Source organism: Culex pipiens, chromosome 1, assembly GCF_016801865.2.
Source record: "Culex pipiens pallens isolate TS chromosome 1, TS_CPP_V2, whole genome shotgun sequence".
Taxonomy (NCBI): Eukaryota; Metazoa; Arthropoda; class Insecta; order Diptera; family Culicidae; genus Culex; species Culex pipiens.
Window position 1 is genome coordinate 55,535,504 of NC_068937.1, and position 23,414 is coordinate 55,558,917.

General features: G+C 38.2%; 1 protein-coding gene across 2 annotated transcripts; it reads right to left on the reverse strand.

Annotated features, from left to right (window-relative positions):
* Positions 1-2,324: 2,324 nt before the first annotated feature.
* Positions 2,325-21,232, reverse strand: LOC120417776 (B-cell CLL/lymphoma 9-like protein). 2 transcript variants are annotated; one of them, XM_039579933.2, is made up of 7 exons: positions 20,462-21,232; positions 12,072-12,996; positions 4,086-4,784; positions 3,720-3,914; positions 3,560-3,622; positions 3,147-3,469; positions 2,325-3,042 (listed from the first exon to the last, which is right to left on the reverse strand). In XM_039579933.2, the coding sequence occupies exons 2-7, from the start codon at positions 12,764-12,766 to the stop codon at positions 2,684-2,686; spliced, it is 2,334 nt and encodes a 777-aa protein (XP_039435867.1). In that variant the 5' UTR covers positions 12,767-12,996; positions 20,462-21,232; the 3' UTR covers positions 2,325-2,683. The 2 variants fall into 2 exon arrangements, with proteins under 2 accessions (XP_039435867.1, XP_039435866.1); XM_039579932.2 differs by having other exon boundaries at positions 3,560-3,625.
* Between the last annotated feature and the right edge of the window lie 2,182 nt (positions 21,233-23,414).

A 23,414-nucleotide genomic window follows, 5' to 3' on the forward strand; every position in this document is an offset into this window, starting at 1 on the left:
GATTTTAGTCCCCTAAAACATATCAAAAAATCTCGAAAATCAAAAAATACTTATTTTGGGAAATTGAGTTTTAGTGAAAAAAAAGTTGATATAAAAATCTGCAAATTTTTTTTTCCGTGTACATATTTTTTTCTCAAAAGTCCTCAACAATACCTACAACTTTGCCGAAGACACCAAATCGATCAGAAAATTCACTCAAAAGTTACAGCTGTTTGAATATTTACATACCATTTTTGTATGGACAGCAGCCAAAATTGTATGGAGACTTGTATGGGTGAACCAATGACACAAAATAGCTTATTTGGTCATAGGGAAGGCCCCCACAAAGTTTGAGTCAAATCAAAAAATACAAAAAATAAAAATGGTCGAAATCGGCCGATTTCGTAGAGAGTTGCTCATATGTTTTGGTAATTAGCTTCTTTGTATTGATTCTCATAACCAAAACCAAACATTGAGGATTTTAAATGCTTGTTTATTCATAGAAGTTTTATTGAATACACGTCTGCATGTACAAATACCTCCCAAGGGTACATCCATAGAACTAAATGACGTTTTGTGTTATTTTTCCAGTCCAAACAAAGTCTTTTTTAGAACAATTAGTTTTTGTTGAGGGCTCATATTTGGCATGAGTTCATCTCATGTATAGACAAACAAACGCTGAAAGTTTCAGCCAAATCGGAGCACCTCGATGCGACCTGTTACACATTGGTAAAAAATTCGCTCTTAAAGTTGTTTTTAATCGTCTCTGATAAAAATCAAGGGGTGGGGGTGGTGGGAAGGATTTTTTTCGAAAATCAAGCCAAATTTTCATTTTATTTTAATTTAAAAGTATTACAAATTCTTATACTTTGTTACAGTCATGTTACTATTTATTTTTCGAAATATCAATATTATCTTTTAAATATTGTTTACCAACCTATTTTGTTTACTTTTGATCAGTGGTCCAAAAAACAATATTTGTTTAGTTGTTATGCAATCATTAGTAAAAAAAAGGTAAAAAATGTAAGCTTTGACAAATACAAACATTTTAGCAAAAAAAAAAAACATTTTTTGCGGAACTGTACATCGGAAATAAAAAAATCAGATTCAATTTCAAAAAAATTGGAATTCTTTTCAAATTGATTTCAGCCTATTGCACTTGAATTTTCATTATCATTTTGCCTTACCTTACCTGAAAACTCACGAAAAACTTTTTTTTACAGTTAACTCAATGCATTGAAAGATCCAAAAAATTTCAAAATGTTTTATCCAGCACCAAAAAATAATAGTTGTTGATGCGATGCTGGAAAATATTAAACAACATTCATCTAACAGCGATGAAACTATAGTCGACTCTTAATGTGTCGACATTGAAAGGGAATGAAACGAATCAAATTATAAAGAACGAAAGTCATCAAAGTCTGCTGGTCTGAAGAATCCAGGGGGTAGCGAAGAAGACGCCATCTTGGAAGTTCAGAAAACAAACACTGACAATCAGTATTATACATATTACTATGGTTACACGAAGTGTGTTATCCTGGTTGAACTCAAAAGTCCCATGCAAATGTGTAAAAGCAAACTGGAAAATGTGTAATGCCGATTCTTAGTGTACGGACGCACTGTTTTGTCGACCAAAAGATCATTTTTCGATATGAATTTTTAGCCAATCTTAGGATGGAATCTTCAGCAACACAATTCACGCGTTTTTTCAGGAATTTATCATTTAGATTGCGGAAAATTTGAAAATCTAAAACCCAAACAATGATTTGTTATGGGCTACCATTTGACAGCTAAAGCTTTTGTTGTGGGCTCTCATTTGACAACCGTATTAATGTCGACTGTTGTCAGTTTGCTTTGGTCGGAATAGGGTTGCCATCCCCCCGGAAGAATCCATCAAAGAAAGAAGAAATATTGATCAAGAATACATGGGAATTTATTTAATGTTCTCCGAATTTTTCCATCGGTTAAATCAATTAAACAAAATTTTGAACATACTGAAAAAAAACTTACCCGTCTTTATTTTTCTAAGCCAACAAAAGGGTTGTCATCATTTGTTCAAGCAAAACCCAACAACACCCAACTATTAGTATCACAAATATGTAATTTTTATTATTATTAAAATTCATAACTGGGTTACATACAATAATGACTTTTTTACAATTTTGCTAATGTGTGTTTGTGTGTTTCTTATTCTTCGTCTTTTTTCTCTGTTCACACCTACTACGACGATTTATATTTTACTGCCGTCACTTGCAATTTATAATCCACATTACCACGATATTCAATAAGTTCCACTGGGTGTTTTCTTCTTGTTTCTTTTTTTTTGCTTCTAATACCGTTTAGTGTTGTTTTGTTTTACTTGTCATTCAATAATAATAATAATAATTAAAATGAGTCGTATAGCACATTTCGACTAGGTTTACTTCTTTTCATTGTTTGTGTTTTTTTTTCTTCTGCGTTTTCTTCGTGTTATCGTTATATCATGTGTTCTTCTTCTTCACCTTGAAGATTCTTTGATTTCTCGGTTGCTTGGATTTCTTCCTCATCCACACCACACTCTTCCTTGTTTTTAGTATACACAGTGTGCAAATTGTTCGTCAATGGGATGGGGGGAGGTTCTCACGCGCGTCGTCACTCATTCGTCACTCATCCGTCACCACTCATGCGGAAACTAAAACGGTGTGCTCTAACAGGTCAGGAAATTTCATGTGATCCCGCGCGTCCCGATCTCGAGCAGCTTCGCCGGCTCGTTGTTGTTGCTCAGCTGGGACTCCATCGCGTTGATGTTCGACTTGAGCCGCAGCATCTGCAGCTCGACGCGGGCGTTCTCCCGCTTAAGCTCGGTAATCTCCTCGTCCAGGGTCAGAATGTCCTCGGCGGGAGGTTGGCCGCCGCCGCCGACTGGAATGTTCTGATTCGGGTTCTGGGCGTTGTTGTTGTTGTTGTTCAGGGGCTGTCCTCCAATGACTTGACCCGCTATGGAGTCCTTGCTCAGGGACAGTGAGGTGGCCGTCCCGCCACTAGTGCCGAGCAGTCCGTTCTTCGTCGGGGCGTAGGCCAGTTCTGCCGGAACAACAAGAGAGAGCCGGAGCTTTAGGTCACACAGACACACACAGAGTAGGAGGAGGAGGAGGGCTACTACTAGAGTCAATCTTCGATCAGCTTACCGTTGAAGGATTTGGACGCCGAGCTGGGGTTCATTAGGGAGACCTCGTCGCTATAGCGGGCCTTCTTCGTGCCCGGTTGGCCTGTTCCGCCACCACCACCCTGGCCACCTCCGGGCGCGGACGTCGGGCAACCCGCCGTCGTTCGGTGGTTCGTGAACGTTCCGTCCGCGTGCCCTGTTCCGTCACAGCCCGGCGTCGTGCACGTAAAAGGCTCATACTTGCCGGCCGCGGCCTGCTGCATCGCGGCCTTGGCCTGCTCCATCGTGCCACCGTTCTCCAGGATATGCATCTTGTTGCGGAACGCGATCGGACAGCCGGACGCACTGTTTACGGGAGAGGATGAGATGAGAGGAGAGAGTGTGTCAGTCTTCGTGGACCTTGAGCTGATCGAGGTTGTTGAAGATGGAGCCTACCTTCGATGGGACAGGAACTTGCCGGTCGAGTGACCGGATCCGTCGCAGCCCGGAATCGGACATCTGCTTAGCGTTCGAGAGGGAGAAGAGATAAAGAAAACAAAACTTAGAAATCTACCCTCCTCAAGACTGTAGGCAAGGTTGCTGCTGTTGACATTACCTCAGCGGTTCGGACTCTTGGCCATCGCGGGGTTTGCTCTTGGGCTTGGAGGCCCGCGGGCAGCCGGAGAGGCTCCGGTGTGAGCTGTAGTTGCCGGTGGCGTGTCCGGAGCCATCGCAGCCGGGCGTGGGACACTTGAGCTCCTGCGACTGGGAGGGGAACTGGGGCCGGTCGAGGCGCTGGTAACCGGTAAGACTGTTGGTTGAAGAGGTAGGAGAAAAGGGGTGTTAGAGTTCATTCGCAACTCTAGATTCCATATAGCAGAAAGTCAGTCGAAGTCTTCTTGGAGACTTTCAGTCATAGTCGAAGTAGGAAATGAAAACCTCAACGAAAACAAGAACAAATACAGTTTGATTATGAACTTACCCAGCCTTCAACAGGTTATCGTGCGGCGACATGTGCTGGCCCAGTGACGGTGGACTCACGAAGCCGGCCCCACTGCTCGGTGGATAGCCCGAGGGAACCGCCGGTGGATACACCCCCGAACCGAGCGAACTCGCGTACGGTCCGCTGTATTGGTACGCGTTCGGCGCATAGCCCGGATATCCGTTCGCATAGTCCGGCTGTACGACCATCCCATAGCTGGCGTGCGGACTGTACCCCGCCGAGTACGGCGAGATGTTTTCGCTAGTGAAGAAGCTCTGACCGCCGGCGCCTCCACCTCCCCCACCGTTTACACTGCTTCCGGTTCGATCCGGGTTGCACTCGCCACCACCGTTGGCGTCACGGTACGTGTCGGCATAATAGGACCCACCACTGTCCGGGGTAGATTCACGACTGTACGCCGAAGCGGAAGGGGGCTGTGGCCGAGCGAACCCGATTCCAAGCGGACGATCCGTTACGCTGCTGGTGAATTCCGTTTGGGTCACTACGACACCACCGTCGGAGGTACGCGATTCTGGGACCTCGTTCGTATACACTGAGTTATTGTTGTTGTTGTTCTGGTTGGCGGTATTCGTATTGTTATTGTTGGTTGGGTTGTTGGGGGCAGCGCTGGTGGTCGTTCCGCCGCTAGTTCCGTTCGGTACGGATGGATTCCGGGCAAAGTGAGGACTTGCGCCGCCGCTGGAGGGGGGAAATTGAGAGAAATAGCGATATGTCAGTAACGTTCGGGTGGAAAATCGCTTCAAGATAACTGGAAAAATATAAGTAGGAATCCAACGTTTGAATATTTGATCAACATTTCGTCGCTGTCGTGCTAACTTCTGGCACGTGCATTTTGGGCCAAATTGAGTTAAGTACGCCATTTTGTGCAGCTCACAATGCACAAATTCGGTCAGTGTCTTGCGAACCTTCGTGGTGAACGGACACTAGAGCTGCGGTATTTTTTACTACCTAAGCTCAGAGTTATTTCAAACAAAATTCACAGTCTTTTTAAAGACTACCTGAGTTATTTTCCAAAATTCTAAACAGTCTTTTCAAGACTAACCCCACCTGAAATTTTGTTGTATTTTACAAACGAAGCCATCTTTTTAAGAGAACTTTGCTTGCAAAATGCGTCAAAACAAAGGTAAACGCAAATCTTCTGAAGATTTGGTCGTTACGTCGGTGAAGCGTTTGAACGCTAAATCGGCTAACGGAAACAGAAAAAGAAAACAGCCTCATCCGAGGTCTGATTCTGATTCTGAAAGTGAGGTCAATCCTCCAATTCCATTGGCAAACAGTTTCGGTGTTTTATCCGAAACTGTTGACAAGGATCCTTCTCCTCGTACTGAGCCTTCTGCCGTCGAGAAACGAGTCAAAGCTCCGCCAATTGTAGTGACTTCCGTCTCCGATTTGGCCAGCTTTCGAACGCAACTGAAGAATTGCAAGGAAACTTGCAATTTGAAGGTTTCGTTCCAGCTTGGTCGAAGAGGAGAATGTCGCTTGTTGACGGAATCTTTACAAAGTCATCATACTTTTGTTGGTTATTTGAAAAACCACAAACACAATTTCTACACGTATGAGACCAAGAATGCTCGTCCATTCAAGGCGGTCCTGAAAGGTCTCTCCAACGACTTGTCGGTTGATGAGATCAAAAACGAACTTAAGGTGTTGCTTGGCTTTGCCCCATCCCAAGTAATACCAATGAAGAAAAAATCAAACGGGAATATTTCTCGTTTTGTTTTTGCTTCACAATTTTATCTGATTCATTTCAATAGAAATGAAATCAACAATTTGAAACTTTTGGACAAAGTTCAGTTTTTGTTCCATGTACGGGTAAAGTGGGAGCATCTTAAGAAACATGGCGGTAATGGCCAGAATCTGACCCAGTGCCGGCGTTGCCAGGCATTTGGTCACGGTACTGATCATTGCGCCATGGTTCCAAAATGCATGGTTTGCGGGGATTCTTCTCACGACAAGGACAATTGTCCCGTGAAAGAAGTCACCCAATTTAAATGTGCAAATTGTGGTGGAAATCACAAATCAAATTTCTGGGATTGCCCCATCAGAAAAAAGGTTTTGGATTCTCGTGCTAAGCATCAGCCGAAATCTAAACCGAAATTTTCTCAAAGTCAGGTTGTACCTGCATCTTTAAATCAAACGTTCGTGCTGTCTCACTCGAACAATGCTAGAAATACCCCTACCGTGGAAAAGTTAGGTAACAGCAATGGCATTTCTTATGCCAACGTCGTTTCGGGTCCGGGTTCGGGTTCATCCACGAATTTTAAATCCTCTACCAATTTTCAAATTGGGCAGGTACCTCAAATTTCATTTGAAAATTTTTCTGCTGGCAACGCTTTGGGATCTTCTGATCTCGGCGATGTTACGTTTGAAAAAATGACTTTTTTGCAAAACTCACTGTTTGGTTTGATTCAAACAATGAGTAATGCTACATCCATGATGGAAGCTATCCAGATTGGATTAAAATTTGCGAATGATGTTGTTCTTACCCTGAAGTTTAATCATGGATCTAAGTAATTCCATCAATATTATGAATTTTAATGCTCGCTCTTTAAAAGCGAAAGAAAATGAATTTTTCAACTTTTTACGAGTTCATAACGTGCATGTTGCTGTTATAACCGAAACATTTTTAAAAACTGGCACTTATTTGAAAAGTGATCCAGATTATAAAGTTATAACCAATAACAGAATGAATCGAAATGGCGGTGGAGTTGCAATAGTTATCCACCGTAGTATGACTTATAGCACGTTACGTGACTTTAAGTTAAAAGTTATTGAAAGTTTAGGCATTGAACTTGAAACTTCTTTTGGGAAAATTATGATTGCAGCTGCATATTTGCCTTTCCAATGCACTGGGGAAAATAAAAATTATTTCAAAGGGGATTTGAATAAACTTACTCGGCATAGATCTCGATTTTTGATCATCGGTGATTTTAATGCCAAACACCAATCTTGGAATAATTCAAAAGTAAATTCCAATGGTAAAATTCTATTCAGAGATTGCACTTCTGGTCTTTATTCGGTTTTATACCCGAATGGGCCAACTTGCTTTTCTTCTGTTAGAAATCCATCAACAATTGATTTGGTTTTGACAAATCAAAGTCAGTATTGTGGTCCTTTAGTGACTCATGCTGATTTTGATTCTGATCATCTTCCAGTAACTTTTTCAATTTCTCATGAAGCAGTTATCAGACCCAATAGTTCTGTGTTTAATTACCACAAAGCTAATTGGGACAGGTATCAGCATCATATTGAGAATAATTTAAATCATGATTTTGTTTTAGAAACCAAAGCTGATATTGATTCAGCCTTGGAATCTTTAACTAATTCAATTTTGGATGCTAGGAATATTGCTATTCCTAAAGTCCAAGTCAAATTTGATTCTCCCATTATTGATGACGATCTTCAGCTTTTGATTCGTCTGAAAAATGTTCGCCGAAGACAGTATCAACGTTCTCGTGATCCTGCACTGAAGCGAATTCAAAAAGATTTGCAAAAGGTTATTGACCACAGATTCACTCTCCTGCGAAATGAAAAGTTCGCAAGAGATGTCGAACAAATTAAACCTTATTCCAAACCTTTTTGGAAACTTTCAAAGGTTCTTAAGAAACCTCAAAAACCAATCCCTTCTTTAAAAGATGGTGATAATATTCTATTAACTAATGGGGAGAAAGCTCAAAAACTTGCTCAGCAGTTTGAGAGTGCTCATAATTTCAACTTAAATGTTATGAGTCCTATTGAAGATCAAATTTCAATAGAATTTCAGAATATTGTTGAACAAGAGTTTTCATCAGATGATGTTTTTAATACGGATCTGAATGAAATAAAATCTATTATCAAAAAATTTAAAAATATGAAAGCCCCTGGTGAGGATGGCATTTTTTACATTTTAATTAAAAAATTACCTGAAGCAAATTTAAGTAGCTTGGTCAAAATTTGCAACAAATGTTTTGATTTGGCATATTTTCCCAGTAGTTGGAAAAATGCCAAAGTAGTTCCGATTTTGAAACCGGATAAAAATCCTGCTGAAGCCTCAAGCTATCGGCCCATTAGTTTGCTTTCATCTATTAGTAAATTATTCGAAAGAATAATTCTTAATAGAATGATGACACACATTAATGAAAATTCAATATTCGCTGATGAGCAGTTTGGAGTTCGCCTTGGGCATTCAACTACTCATCAGTTGTTGAGAGTTTCAAATTCAATTCGAAGCAACAAATCTGAGGGCTATTCTACTGGCGCTGCTCTTCTAGACATAGAAAAAGCATTTGACAGTGTTTGGCATAAAGGTTTTATTGCGAAATTGAAAAGGTTTAATTTTCCGATTTATATCGTGAAAATTATTCAAAATTATTTGACGGATCGTACTCTGCAGGTATGTTATCAGAATAGCAAATTTGATCAACTACCTGTACGTGCTGGCGTCTCTCAAGGAAGCATTTTGGGTCCAATTTTATACAATATTTTTACTTCTGACTTACCTGATTTGCCCCCAGGATGTCAGAAATCACTTTTTGCTGATGATACAAGCATCTCCGCCAAAGGTAGAAGCCTTCGTGTCATCACAAGAAGATTACAAAAAAGCTTGGATATTTTCAATTCTTATTTGAAAGAATGGAAAATTACTCCAAATGCTGCAAAAACTCAACTTATTATTTTCCCTCACAAACCAAGGGCTGATTTTCTTAAACCAAAAAGTCATCACATTATAAAGATGAATGAGGTAAATTTAAAGTGGGAGGATCGAGTGAAATATCTTGGACTTGCTTTTGACAAAAACCTTACTTACAAGGATCACATTGAAAGTATCCAGGTTAAATGTAACAAATATATTAAATGTTTGTATCCACTTATAAACAGGAATTCTAGACTTTGTCTCAAGAATAAACTGTTAATTTATAAACAAATTTTCAGACCTGCCATGCTTTATGCTGTGCCGATCTGGACAAGCTGTTGTTTAACCAGGAAGAAAAAACTTCAGAGGATTCCGAACAAAATTCTGAAAATGATTCTGAAACTTCCTCCCTGGTTCAGCACCAGTGAACTTCATCAATTAGCCGAAGTTGACACTTTGGATGTTATGTCCAATAAGATAATTGATGCATTTCGACAAAAATCATTGCAGTCTTCAGCTGCATTGATCCGCTCTTTATATAGTTTATAAGTTAGTTTTAAGGTATCCCTTTTCCCTTTTGTACATGTAGGACCTCCTACATTTGAAATCACTGAATAGCGAAAGCTACAATGTTTCATGAATAAATGAAAGTTGCTAGTATTTAAAATTGAGGTGAAAAGTCATCGATTGTGATTGGACACTCAATAATATTTTAACTGAATGAATGTACATGGAAAAGAAAATCTGAATAAATATTAATTAAAAAAAAAAAAAAAAATGCACAAATTCGGTTTCAATCCTGAGATATGCAATGAAAACCGAAAAAACTACGTGCATTTTTGTCACTTTTCATATGAAAAAAAGTTTCAATTATGTTGAGCTATCTTGACACAGTCTGAAAATTGATGTTAGTGCGACAATTGGCCTAAGAGATTTCAGGTCAGAACGCGTTAGACGTGTCCTATCCCTCGCCTAAACCAGACCAAAATCCATGATAAAGCTGCCAGACCAAATTTGACCAAGACTGTCAGACCAAAAAGTAAAAAGTAAACAATCTTGGTCTTTGACGAAGGTGAACACAAATCAAGAAAATATAATTTGAAAGAAAACTTATTTTTTTCAATTCAATAACTGATTTGTGCGGCGTTCTGCACACCGACAATTAAATTAGCAGTTAAGAGCCTTATTCGTCCACTTTTATTTTTGATCGCGGTTCCGGTTTACACCTGACCAAACTTGAAATTATTTATGCGGATTTGTGATTTTTCTCGTTCAATCATTCCCTTGATTCAAATATACCAATAGACCAGCAGTTAAAACAAAATTTGATTCCAGTTTTATTCGATTATAAAACAAAAGTTGATATATCGTCAGCCATTTTGGTCGAAAATGAGTTAATGATGACGTTTTGCTTTACTTAACAAACACTACAAGATGCTTTAACCCGATTTTGGGAACTCGCTTCCGTTTCTCGGATATCGCAATACACACTTGTGACATAGACCAATTTATCATCAAAATGATCGTGCACACTTGTGACACGTCATACATGTTGTTGGAAAATGTGGAAAAAATTTCTTGTTTTTCACAAATTTATGTTGATACACATTTTCTGAAGGCAATGCAATCTTTTGTTTTTGGAAATATACTGATTAAGTCGGTTAAACTATTGATTTAAGTCTATTTTAGTTTGTATGGAAATTCTGTGCACACTTGTGACACGTAGTACAATTTTACTTTCGAAACACACTTGTGACACGTGCCTTTCAGATTTTTGATTACATAATTTACTGTATCTTTTAACTGGTGTAACCAAATTAGTTGAAACTTGGAGCGTTTGTTAAGCGATAGTATACGAACCGATTGCTTCAAAAAGTGTGGCTCTACCATTCATAGTTTTGAAAATATTTATCATCAAACTATAAAAAATGATTATCTCGAAAAGTACTAAATGGTCGTTGTCACAATATAGCACACAGCTGACGATATTCAATTTCCGAATCATCAAGATGAGAATAAGTTGGAGTCGAAACTTTTCCAAATTCTGAGATAGAAATGAAATCTCACAAGAATTGACCCTTAACTGATTGATTTCTACCCCATTACACACAAAACAAAAAACAATTCCCGTACTCGTGAATTGTGTTCATGATTTTGAAAACCACGAAGGAATATATTCACATTTATACACTCAAATCCCGATGGTTTGACACCAACTGTTGTCAAACGAACGGGTTCACTTTTTAGTTTGACACCCATTTTACACAGAGTGCACCACACCATCAATCGTTTGTTTTGATAGTGTGCGTGAGCGCCGTGTAAAAAGTGACAGTTCGCCACTTTTTAGTTTGACTTTGACCAACCAACGGGGTACAAACTAAAAAAAGTGTTAAACGAAAAAGTGACCAACAACCGGGGGTTGAGTGTATTGCAAATGCACCATACTTATGAATATGTTTCTTCATAGTTTTCAAATTCATTAACAACAATTCACTAGTACGGGAATTGTTTTTTATTCTAGGTGACGTCATTTGACAGCTTGTGCGCATACGCATCCACATATCAACAGAGACACCCATGGTAAAAATGTAAACAGTGCACGCTAGCTGTCAAAATTCCACAAAGAGAGCCAACATGGAGAGGCGAAATTTTACTCTTGGGGTTCCAATCAAGCGACAAAACCTTGCAAGGATTAGGTTGGAATCTCTTTCAGGAAATTTTTATCAGTAAAAATCAGTAAAAACGCTCGATTGGAACTCTGTTTTTACAGCTCGATTAGAGCCCCGTGAGTAACATTTCGCCTCTCCACATAGGCTCTCTAGTTCCATATTAGGATGTAAACAATGAGTCAATTTTGTTGGAATTTCAGGACATAACCGAAGAAATTTGAAATTAGGAATATGACTAAAATAATGGCTTGTATCAGGTGGGATTTGCACCCGCACCTTTAGATTGTTGGTCTGGGACGCTGAACCTTCAACCATCAGGAGTTTTACATTAATCATTTGATCATTTAACCATGTCATCTCTTATTTACACCTAAACTCCATTGCTCGAAAAATAAGGGGGAACTTATATGGAAATTCCCCCGGTCCGGTTCAAATTAGGTCCTTGGGTCATTCCAGGTGTAGGAGTCGTCCCTCTGGAGTTGTCATAAAAAAATACCAGACCAAACCTGGTTTGGGAGAGTCACTGGTCTACGGTAGGATGCAGAATCTAAAGGTCGTCGGTTCATATCTCGGGTTCTTGATGTATAAAGTAGTTTGAGTGACACTGAGTTATTGATCAGAACTCTTTTAAACGTAAATCAGGACATTGGTTTCAATATTATAAGAGTCACAAAGGGGACCTACCTGTTCCCGGAGCTCAAATCCAAACTAGCCTGTGGACTCCGATGCCCAGCCGCGGATGGACTCCCTGCACCCGGTTCCGGACTCGTCGAGGAGATCTTGCGTTCGTCCGGGTGTTTCCGACTGCCCGGATTGGGCGACGGAGTGCCACTCGTTTTGTACCCGGTTGGGATGGGCGGGCTCGCTTCCTTTACGCTCAGATTGATGGCCGAGAAGCCGGGCGGAAGGCCGGTTCCGCAGGTCCCGGTTGGGTCGTAATGGTACATGGGACGGGGGTAAATCGGGCCCGAGGCCTCGTCCATTTCGACCTTCATCATGGGGTGCGGGTGTCGATCGGGTCCGGTTGGGAGCGGGGCCAGGTTGAGGTGATGCTGGCCGGGTGCGACTTCCGGCGGTGCCGGCGGTTCTGCGGACATGTATTTCTGCTCGTCATCGATGAGGGGTTGGGAGTATCCGTAGGAAGGGTAGAGATTGCTCCGCTGGGGCGGGTAGCTGGTGTCGTACCGCTCGAAGGCCGTCTGGGGTGCCGGGTCGTACGGTCGGTGATTGGTCAGGTGTGACGTGTCGTACTCGCCGAGCCGGTTGCCCATCGAGGGAGGTGACGACAGGGTGCTCATCTGGGCGTACGACCGGCCATCGTTGAGATCGGTGTAACGCAGGTTATCCCGCGTTACGTACGAGTAACTGTTATCGATCATTGTGAGTAGTATTTCTGTATTTTCGCTGCACTATTGTAAATAACACTTAGGAATACGCTAGTATAATGGTGTAACTTGTTGATATCGGTAGAAATCGTATAGATATTGCACTTTGAAGTATTGTTTAGGTGTACGGTACGTTCTAACACTAAAATTATTGTAGGTTCCTTGCTTCCAGCAGTTTTAACACACTCCGCAGCAATCTCTATCGCTCGGTTAATTGCACAAATCTGAAACAGAAAGCAAAAAGAGAAAGAAATCTCGGTTAGTTTTAAAGCGCGAGGGAAACTTTAATTATTGACCACCCCGAGGCCCCGGAACCAACGCCAAAACAACCCGTTTTCCACACGGCTCGTTACCGTTAAAAATCGGGGCCAATCTCGAAAGAAAATTTCCCTTCCCAAACACCAACCCCATATTTCCAGGCAGCCAGTCGTAAAAAGATAATGAGCAACTGGAGAGTCCTCACCCCCGGGCAACTCGTGCTTTCAACCCTCACCCGCACGGCGCGCCACCGTGTTCCGACGTCTAAGCAGATAATAGCGTCGACCACCACGCCGTATTTATCTCACTCGGCGCTTGCTGCGACGGAAATAAAATCATGTTCTTCTTCCCCCTACGCGAGCCAGCGGGGGAATTCCTGCAAAGACATCAAGGATATGATTTATCGCTCGGTGCCTCCTGCGGCAGACAGGACAGGTCCCCGGTCCCCTGAAGGAAAGAACCCCTTCTTTTTTCGCCCGGCGTAGAATGGAGTTCTGCACAGGAGCAAACGGTGAAATAGTGACGATGACAGTAAAGAGCACTTGTGACATTCATAATTTTTATTGATTATACGGACGATAAAGTCGCACGGAGTCTGCGAAGATGCCGGAAGTCGGTCGGTCGTTGGAAGACGTCTTTTCCGTACGTGGCGAGGAATATGTCTTATTTTTTTAAGCGAGACGTTTTATGAAAGGTGGATTTTGGTATGTAATCCTGATTGTCATACATTTATTCATGGGTGCAGCAGCATGTTGGCAGTAAGTCTTCCGGCAGAGAGTAGAGTCAACGATGTACGGAAGTGATTTAGTGGATACAAGAGCATTTCTCAAGTCGTTGACAAGATATTCATGGGCTTGTTTTGGGGGATGTTTTTATTTTTCTGAAGTTTTGAATTTATCAAGATCAAGAAGAGATTTGTGTATTTACAGTACTGATATTTTGTTTTTTGGTTACCTAGAAGGATACATTATAGTTTTACAATAAAACAGCTTTCCCCATCCAGCAGTTCTAAATCACCCTAAACTCCCCTCTAATGTCAAGAAAATAATTTCCTAAACGTATCAAAATAGTAATTTCCTGCCGGCAAATTTCCTGTTTCACACGCACATAGCAATTGCGTGCCCACTACAAAACTGCAAAGAAATCCCCTTCCGAAGGTAATACCCAGGTATTTATTGAAAGGAATCGAAATCCTTCCCAGACGCCGTTCGGCGGCGGAACACACAATCGAACCTCAAAATTGATTGAAACTTCCTTCAACTCTCTAGCATTAACGGGGGATCGAATGCCACTTTCGAGCCTCGCCGGAAGTTAGGCTCAGTCCGTCCATCACCGGGGCTAGGAAAATCAAGAAATTAGAAGCTCGGCTTTTTGGCCGGCGACCTCGCATGTCATCACGTAAAGTCACGTTCAAGAATTTGTGATCGGGAAATTTGTACGTTGGAAACCCTTTCTTCACTAATCGGCCAAGAAGTTGGGGATTTTCCTTACCCTCTAAAGAAGCAACTTTCGTGACACTCCGTTTGGGGTTGCCTACCGGCTAGTAGCAACGAAAATAGCGTGTGCGCGCTGGCTTTCGCCTGGATTTAGACTAATTTCAGACTGCCACCTGCACGGCAAAGTCAGCTGACTTACAAAATAAAACCTGTTTTTTTTTTTTTTCTTTCTTTTCTTCAAGGACACGGGATTGACGGGAACATTTTGCGCCCCGTCGCCGCGGGCTTGTCAACTTGTCGCGTCCCGGTGGCCTGTCAACGGTCGTTCAAAGGTTATGTTCTGGGTTTTTTACTGTTATTTCTTGAATGACAAGACTCTCTGTCCGTGGGAAATTGCTATAAACAAGACCTGCTTATTAAGACACACCGCACATGCTCGGGGTTTATGTCAATCGGGGCCGAGCGGTGAAACATGTGTTTTGGCACTAATAAATTGTTGTAATTTTTGGTGCCGGAGAAGGGGAGGCAAAACTAAGGGAGAGGCATTAATCGTTCGTTGACATGAAAGGGAACAGTTTGGCGCTGGATTGAGTTTGGAGCGATGACAACCACGAAATCGTCTGAGGACTCGAGCAATAACATCAATTTAACGTTTACTTTTTTTTAATGATTTATTTTTTTAATGTAAATTTAAAACCTTTTCCAAATTGCCACGATAGTTTAACCATAAGTGAACGCATGTATCCTAGTAGATGCATTTTTTTGATTTTTATTTTCAATTTGGGTGCCCAACCTTTTGGCCGTACTTTTAAGGAGCAGTGGCGGGCCAGAAAGAAAATTTCATTTTTTTTAATCAATCGCGATGAATTTATACGAGTTGTTACAAAAAAATAATTTAGATGATGACAAGAAAATACAGTAAATTTTCAAAAATATTATTCATTTTAATAATTGCATTTATACATTATATACCATTGTTTATTTATTCATTTATACATATAAATTTATACATTTACATTTATACATTTACATTTATACATATAAATTTATACATTTACATTTATACATTATATACCATTATTGATTCTGTCAATTGAAATAACAAATATTGAAAGTTTAATGGTCGCTGGTATGATAAGGTATTGCATGATTGCAGTTGATTCGCTGTCTCAAATGTTTTGAAAAAAATTAGTTTGGATTATAAACTTGTTTTTACAAAAAAAAAAACTTACAAGACACAAAATATTTCGAAATGTTCCAACAGTTCGAGTTCTGTATAACATATCTACGAAATAGATTTTTTTTTGTTGGGATGTCATATTTCAATCAATAAAATAATTCCAAAAATATTTTTTTAGGTGGAATAAAAATAGATTCAAAAAATGTGCGTGAATTATAAAAAAAGGAATAACGACTGAAACAAAATATAAATAAAGGTCAAATAAGCACTATTTCATTCGTAAATCATTAAACAAAACAAAGAATTGTAAAAATTAATTTCCATATTTTTTAGAATCGACAATTAACTTATTTATTTGGAATTTCATGAATTTTCTTTGAATGACCAGTAATCGAAAAAAAATGTCAAAAGCCGCGACAGACCTGATGAAAAAGCTTCGCGAAAAGAATTTTGGGCACCCATAATGTTAAGAAACTTCTGTTAAACCTCTTAACCCTCTGCTGCCAAAATTTTGTTTGTTAATTATTTTTTTCGTGATTACACGGAGAAAAAAGAGTTCCTAAAATCGTGAACAAGCGTTCATGAAAATGGGAACCACGAACAAAGTGTTCAAATTTCATGGTACGTTTTTCAAAATCGTACCATGGGATTTGAACACTTTGTTCGAGGTTCCCATTTTCATGAACGCTTGTTCACGATTTTGGGAACTCTTTCTTCTCCGTGTAGGAAATTATTTTAACTTTTATTGCATGAAAAACATAACTGCTCTCGTCTTATCTTTATCTTTATTCATTGATATTATTTATAAATATTTTTTTCTTGTTAAGTTTATGTTTCTTTTAGTAGTTCTTGTTCTATTATACATTCATCAGTAATTGTCTTTAGATTTTTGCTTTTCATAATTTTCCAGAAAACTATTCGATTTTTTTTAGTATTTTTCACATTTTTTATACAGGCCATTATCTTCGTAGATGCTATCGCGAACATACACAATTACTGCATACTTATTTTGACATAAAAAGTAAGGGAAATTAATTGTAAACACGGTTAAAGCTGAATCCAGATATTTTTTTAACATTGGCCTTTTTTTCAAATGCGTATCATTAAAGGATTAATTTTTGTTCAAAGCCCGTCTTAAATTGGGGTTTTGTCTTGATGGTTTAATTATTTGAAAGTTAAAAAAGAACTTATGCAACTATTCTTAATCTGTTTGGATAAAAACAGATCAACAAAAGTTTAATTGTAATCAAATTATGAATTTTAAACACACAACATTGTTGAAAATGCAACCATTAATTTAAATAAACAATTGAAATGATTTACAAACAAAGCAATAATAAGGGTTTTTGAAAATCATTTGAAGCAATTTGGTATATTAAAATGCCTGGAAAACTTGCAAAAATTAGGTTTAATGAATTTTATCCTTAAAATTTGAGAACATATCATTTTCAAAGATAAATCTGTTTTTAATAGAATTAAGTTTAAAATAGCAGTAGATAAGAAATATTTCTTATTCAACTTGATTTTTTTGTTACCAAAGGGAAGGGTTCATAATAATTTAATATTGTACCTGTTTAATGCTCTAACATAACATTTTAAATTTTTGTTCATTCAATCAAAGCGGTTTTCAACTCGACAAAAAAGAGAAACTGTTTTTTAATAAGTCCTATAAATAAATTGTTGTCTAGAATTTAAATGACTTCATAAATTTTCTTTCAAAAACTTTGGTCAATGGATTTTTTCTAAAACTGCCGTATAAAGTTACTGCGTTGAAAATTTTTATTTTCAAATCCTAAGTAATTTGAATGTTTTATTTGAAAATATCACATTTAACTAAGTTTATTAATATTTATTTGAATTCAAAGTGAAGTTACAATTTCATAATTGATTAGATGAAACTATTTAATTTCGCAAAAAAGTCATCAATCAATAAATGCCATTCTTGTTAGCTTCACTGATAACAAACGTTATAGAAAGTTTATAGAATGAAAAAAAAAGTTATCTTAAAAAAACTCAAATAATATATTATCAAAAATTTGAAATATCGTAACAAATAAGACTGATGCGCGAAAATAGGTTGAAAGACATTAGGTCGAATGCCAAAAAATCAAAAGACATAAAAAATATAAAAATTTAAATAACAAGACATAGTTTTAACATTTGAATACAAAATGTGTTTTAAAATGCATTTTACACTAGTTCAGTTGATTGGCAATCATTAGTTTTCAAAAAAGTAAGATTTGACAAAAACAAAAAAAAAAATAGCGAAAATATTTTTTTTGCGATACTAATCATCGAAAATTTTTAAAAATTCAAAAGATGTTTAAATCAACCCAAATATGCTAAAAATGATTCTAAACGCAGGGGAATGCATTTTAAATCAATGTCAGGTGATTATACACCCAACTGGCAGTCGCATGATTGTGATGCATGGCGGCATGAAAGTAGGGGAACTATACCCTTTCTCAGCCTATTTCTATTATCGGCCTATCAGCACTTTGATCATGAATTACAGCTTATATAAAGTGTTTTTGACTGTTCCAAAGTAATAAATAGCTCAAATAAAAGTGAGCAAGCAACTCTCCATTGTTGAAACATTTGAAAATGTTGATTTAATAGCAGAAACGGCAAAAGTGATGAGAATTGGTCGAACGGCTTAGTGTGATTAAAATGGGTATATTTCCCCTATATCAGAATCTGCATGAAATCTGTCCTCATGCATTTTTTGCGATATAGGAGTATGACATTTTGCCCGTTACCGACAATTATCGACATTACCGATGGCTTTTTGGTTGTATTTCACAAAAAAAAACCTTAACAGAACGAGGATTGAACCACCAACTTCTTGGTTATTCATCCGACACGCTACCACCGCGCCATGGACGCTTGATGAAATGAGAATGAAAGAGCACCAACATAATCTTCTCTCTGAAGTGTTGCTCAGGGACGGGCCAGCATTGTATGTGTTGGTGAGAACTGCAGATCGCAGAAATGTTTACACGCGGGCAAAAATGATCTACGGGCTTGCTGCATAAAATGTTATAAAATGTGGCATTTTCTGCAGCAAATCCTTTGTAGCAGATTTTGAGATATATTTTTCCTTTGGGTGTACAGAAAAAAATTTGCCCCCTGATTTTTCGAGCCAACTTTGTAGGGGGGGTACCAGCCTTATTTGATTCTTAAAAAAACACCTTTTCTTATTTGTCGTAGTATTTTTTGAGTTTTTCCATTCTTTCAAATATTAGCTTTCATAGTCACAATAGATCCTTAGAAAAATAATGCTTGAAAAACATAGCTGTACATAAAAAAAATCGATCGTATTTGAAAGTATAATACTTTCAAAGATTTTTTTCTTTCGATCTATTGTCATTTCGACGTTTTGTCTATTCGACCATTTGGCATTCACCCTTTTGCCCGTTCTTCTTTATTTCTTTTGACCTTTTGTCATACATTCAAATAAGGCTACCCACAAATGAATAAAATGACTTAATAAGGTAAGTTACATAGCATTTCAAAACATTTCAGCGTAATTTCAAGAAATTTTGCTTTCCTGAAAACATTTTGGCATTTGATTTTCCTACTTCTTGTTAAGTTATGAAAATTTTTGATAAACACTTTTACCTGAAATCAGTTCTTTTGAAAAAAAATATTTTTTTTTTTGGCTTAGGTCTGAAAAATGCAAAAAATGCAGGAAAACCCATTACTTAATAAAACTTTATTACAAATGTTTTTGATAATCTTCTTCAAGCCGGATACGAAATAGAACATCTTTGTAAGGTTATGATAATGTGTTAAGAAAGCTTTTATATGGTTTGAAACCAAGGTGTTTGAATAAATGGAATTCGTTAATCTTGTTTCGAATTGTTACAAAGTATCTGCTCCTAAGAACTAGTTTCTATTTGCTCTAAAAATCGTATTCATATGCTACGACTTGGATAGCAAATAAGCTTAAACGACGTCATAATGTGCACAGTAAAAATTAATGTAAAGTTGGAAGCTGTAATTTTGGAAGGTTTAGTATTACCTCTTTTATGATGTAATTTTACCTCAATTTAGACTGAAAAAGTGACATTACATCAGAAAAGTGATAAAATTACTCATTTTCAGAGGCAAAATTACAGCTTTTTTCTGACATAAAAGATGTACCCCCTCCCAGATGTAATATTACCATGATTTTTTTTTCTATGTGAGTTTAAACTTTGAGTAAAACCAATATTGAAATATGAGGTTAGAAAAGCATCCAACACATAGAAGATGCCAAGGCTTCTAATAAAGTTGATGGAATTAATTTCTATAAGGTGCCTACGTTTATAAATGTTTTGTTGATGTTACTAAGTACTAAACTTTAACACTATAGGGGAACAGCATCTAATTCCAGCGTGCCTCTAATGTTGGCAGGTAAGAACTTTGACATTCAATTAAAGCTAATTAAAAGCGTTTTCAACTGAAATCGAGTGATAAATAGCTCAATAAGAAGTGAGCAAGCAAGTTTATATCAAAAGTTTTGCAAATTTAGTTGTTTAAATAGTGAAAATCAGCAAATTGGATGGAATTAGGTGCGAGTGATTAACCTGCTAACACCCTTTTATTTTACAAACGCCATTCAAGTTTTAATATGAACTGAGACTTTTCAAAATAGTTGTTTGTTTTCCGATATTACATTCTTAATAATTTTACAAGTGAATCAAATTTTCCAATTGTGAATACTTTTATAAGATTTTTAAAGATTATGAAGTGTATGGAGGTTTATTTTATTATTGAAATGATTTTATCAATAAAAGTAATAATTAATTCGAATCAATGAATATTCCTCACCTTTTGTCCCTCAGTATCCTTTTCCGCTGATCTGTTTCAGCTTTATCCACACAATACTTTTTCCTCGCTTCACACAATTCTCCTCGTTTCAATTGCACATTTTCCCAAAACAAAACAAATAATAAAGGAACAACAACTTTCAAACCCCTTTTCCGTTCATTGCATTTCCCTTTTCCGGTTCCTTTCGTTTTCGCGTATCACCGCTTTATTTTCAATGCGTGTGTTTTTATTTCCCGCGATTTTTCCTTTCCTTCCTTCCAAAACAGCCTTTCACTTCAGCTCAGCTGATTTGCGGTTGAGATTTTCCCCGTGTTCGCGGAAAACTAATTGCCGCTCCCCGCTTCTGCCGGAAAAGTTCGAGCTTGGTGGAAAACTTTTTCCACACCCAAATATAATTGTCTTTTTGCCGCGACCGACCGAGAGAGCGTTGTTGCACTTTTCACACAAACTTTTCAAAACACCCTCACTCAAAGTTGGCACAAAACTTTCGCCAAACTTTTCCAACTTTTCGCGCGCCAAAGTTTTCCGGCAAAGTTTTTCTCGAAGGTTGGGGCCCGTCGAGGGGTCCCAAACTTTAGCCGGGACGACGCTGACGAGGGGTGTGAAAAACTTTTCGGCGAGTTTTTCCCCCGAAAAAACTTTGCAAACGTGGAAAACTTTTTGCTCAGTTTTAAGGAGCACCACCAGTACCGACACTTTGGGTTGGAAGTTTTGGCTAGACACTGCGGGACCACCGGTGGAAACTCATCTTTACCTTCACCGAGTTTACAACGTACTGACGACGGAATTTCCTCCTGGCTCTGGTGGAACACGGCACCGGCCAGAACGGGAGCGAGAGAGCGCGCAAGGATTTTCCAGAGTTTTGTCCGTTTTGCTCGTATTGGTGAATGAACTCTCTTTGGACGGAGGAAAATCCTTAAAAAAGCGAGAGTGCAACCACCCCCTTAAGATTTGCGTAGCCAGAGAAGGACGGAACAACCGCGCTGCCGATCGGGGAAGGAATTCCGACGGGGTTGGGGACGGGGCACATGCGCAGTGGCCACCGAGCCCCACTCGGCACGCGGAGTTCATCGCTGGGAAACGCCTCAACGAAGTCGGTGCATTTGAAGCCTCTTCCCTCCCCCCTGCCACCTTGAGACCACCACGTGTCCTGCCCTCGCTTGAGATGTAAGGTTTTGCTTCGAGGACCAGGAAAAATGATTCCCTTCGTCGTCGTCGTTGTTTATAACAAATTACAAACAGTTTTTCATTCATTTTTCGAGTGGTTCCTGGGGGCTTCAAGAGGTCTCTCTTGGTTGAAGAAGAACAGCGCCGAGAAATTGTAATTTAATTACCGTGTCTGGGAAAGTGTGGTGGGTGGAATGGTTCAGTGGGGGAGAGGCCTTAAGATGTTGGAATTTCTTTGCGTTTTTTTTCGTTACAGGCGATTTGTGTTTGGAAAGGCGAAGCCTGCGAGAGGTTTGTGGGTTTCATAGAAACATTTGGAGACGAGTTGGGGCACGTGGTGATTGATTTAATTTTTGCATTTGCCGAACAACTAATTCAATTTGACAATATTTTTATGAAAATATCCATTAAAAAGCTATAGGGGAGAGTGGGGAGACTTGATCCCCTTTTTTTGTATCGCACATAACTCTGTCAATTTCTCACAAAACTATGATCTTTTTGCATGAATTGAAAGCTTAAACATTCAACTATGTTTGGCTGATAAGGGTATTTCATCAGATAAACTCTTAGAATAATGCCAAGCGTTTTAAAAAAATATTTTAAACCGGCATTTTCAAAATGTTGGGGGTAATATGATCCCCCTTTCAACATTTTGAAGAAATCTTAAGCAAAATGTTTCCTATCGATCCAAACTTTTAATTTTCTATAAGATACAGCAATTTCACATTAAACCTTTACGTTTGTGTTCAAAATATAACAAGTTTAGCATGTAAAAAATTTAAAAACTTAAAATTTTCTTTTTTAGACTAAAATTGAGCATGTTTACAAAAGCTGGTAATTTTTGTTTACAAAACATTTGAAAAATGGTTCAAACTGCAGTTAGTTATGTACAACTATACTAAAGGAAACTATGTATGAAAATCCAGCTCAATTAATTAATCTTGAGGCTGATTCCAGTGACTGTAAAAATGCAGGGATCAAGTCTCCCTCAACGCACTTTTTTAAACAATTGATTGTAAAAATAGTATGACGATAAATTTAACGTCAAATGCGTAAGGGTTTTGGAGTTGATATGTTTACCAAACAATTCATGTATAAAAAATATTTTTTTGAATAATTTTTGAGTGTTTTCTATACTTATCAAAACAAAGAAAAAAGATCTCTTGGAAGTTTTTTGCAGCACTTTTTAGAAAAATGTGTGTAACTCAATCTGAACATTTTTAATTTTTTTTCTATGTTTTCTACAATGAGTTTTAGTCAATTTCACACAACTTTCTAGAACAAAGCTAATTGTTTTACCCACATGCTGACGAGATACAGGCTTGGGATCAAGTCTCCCCGGGGATCAAGTCTCCCCACTCTCCCCTATGTTTTAAACTTCGCCAATTGCTCAAAATTCGCTAGTAAAAAGTAGAATGCGACGCAAATATTCTCCGAAAAATTCATATCGGATATCACTACCTAACCAAAACCTCGCAAACTTATGATTATTTTGAAGCAAATCGGTTCCCAATTAGCCAAAGTTAACAACATAATATTCAATAAGATAATTGATGCATTTTGACAAAAACCATTGCAGTCTTTAGCTGGATTGATCCGCTCTTTATATTGCAGATTAAAAAGCTTTATACCTCACTGTTATTTTTTTTATTTGATTGAGGCTATTTAAAATATATTTCAATGCTTGGTTTTTGCCATCGACCCAAGTGCAATCCTTGTGAAGTTAAAAGTAAAAATTTGTTAAATCAGAGGTTTGATCATTTCTATATGAAATACTTGAAGTTTT

What these genes read in the sequence shown, in the direction of transcription:
- LOC120417776 (XM_039579932.2), bottom strand. Translation starts at nt 12,766, where the DNA reads ATGATCGATAACAGTTACTCGTACGTAACGCGGGATAACCTGCGTTAC. An exon ending in GATAACCTGTTGAAGGCTGG is followed by an intron (nt 3,915 to 4,085) that starts GTAAGTTCATAA and finishes TTCAACCAACAG; the next exon opens with TCTTACCGGTTACCAGCGCC. An exon ending in GGCGTCCAAATCCTTCAACG is followed by an intron (nt 3,043 to 3,146) that starts GTAAGCTGATCG and finishes TTGTTCCGGCAG; the next exon opens with AACTGGCCTACGCCCCGACG.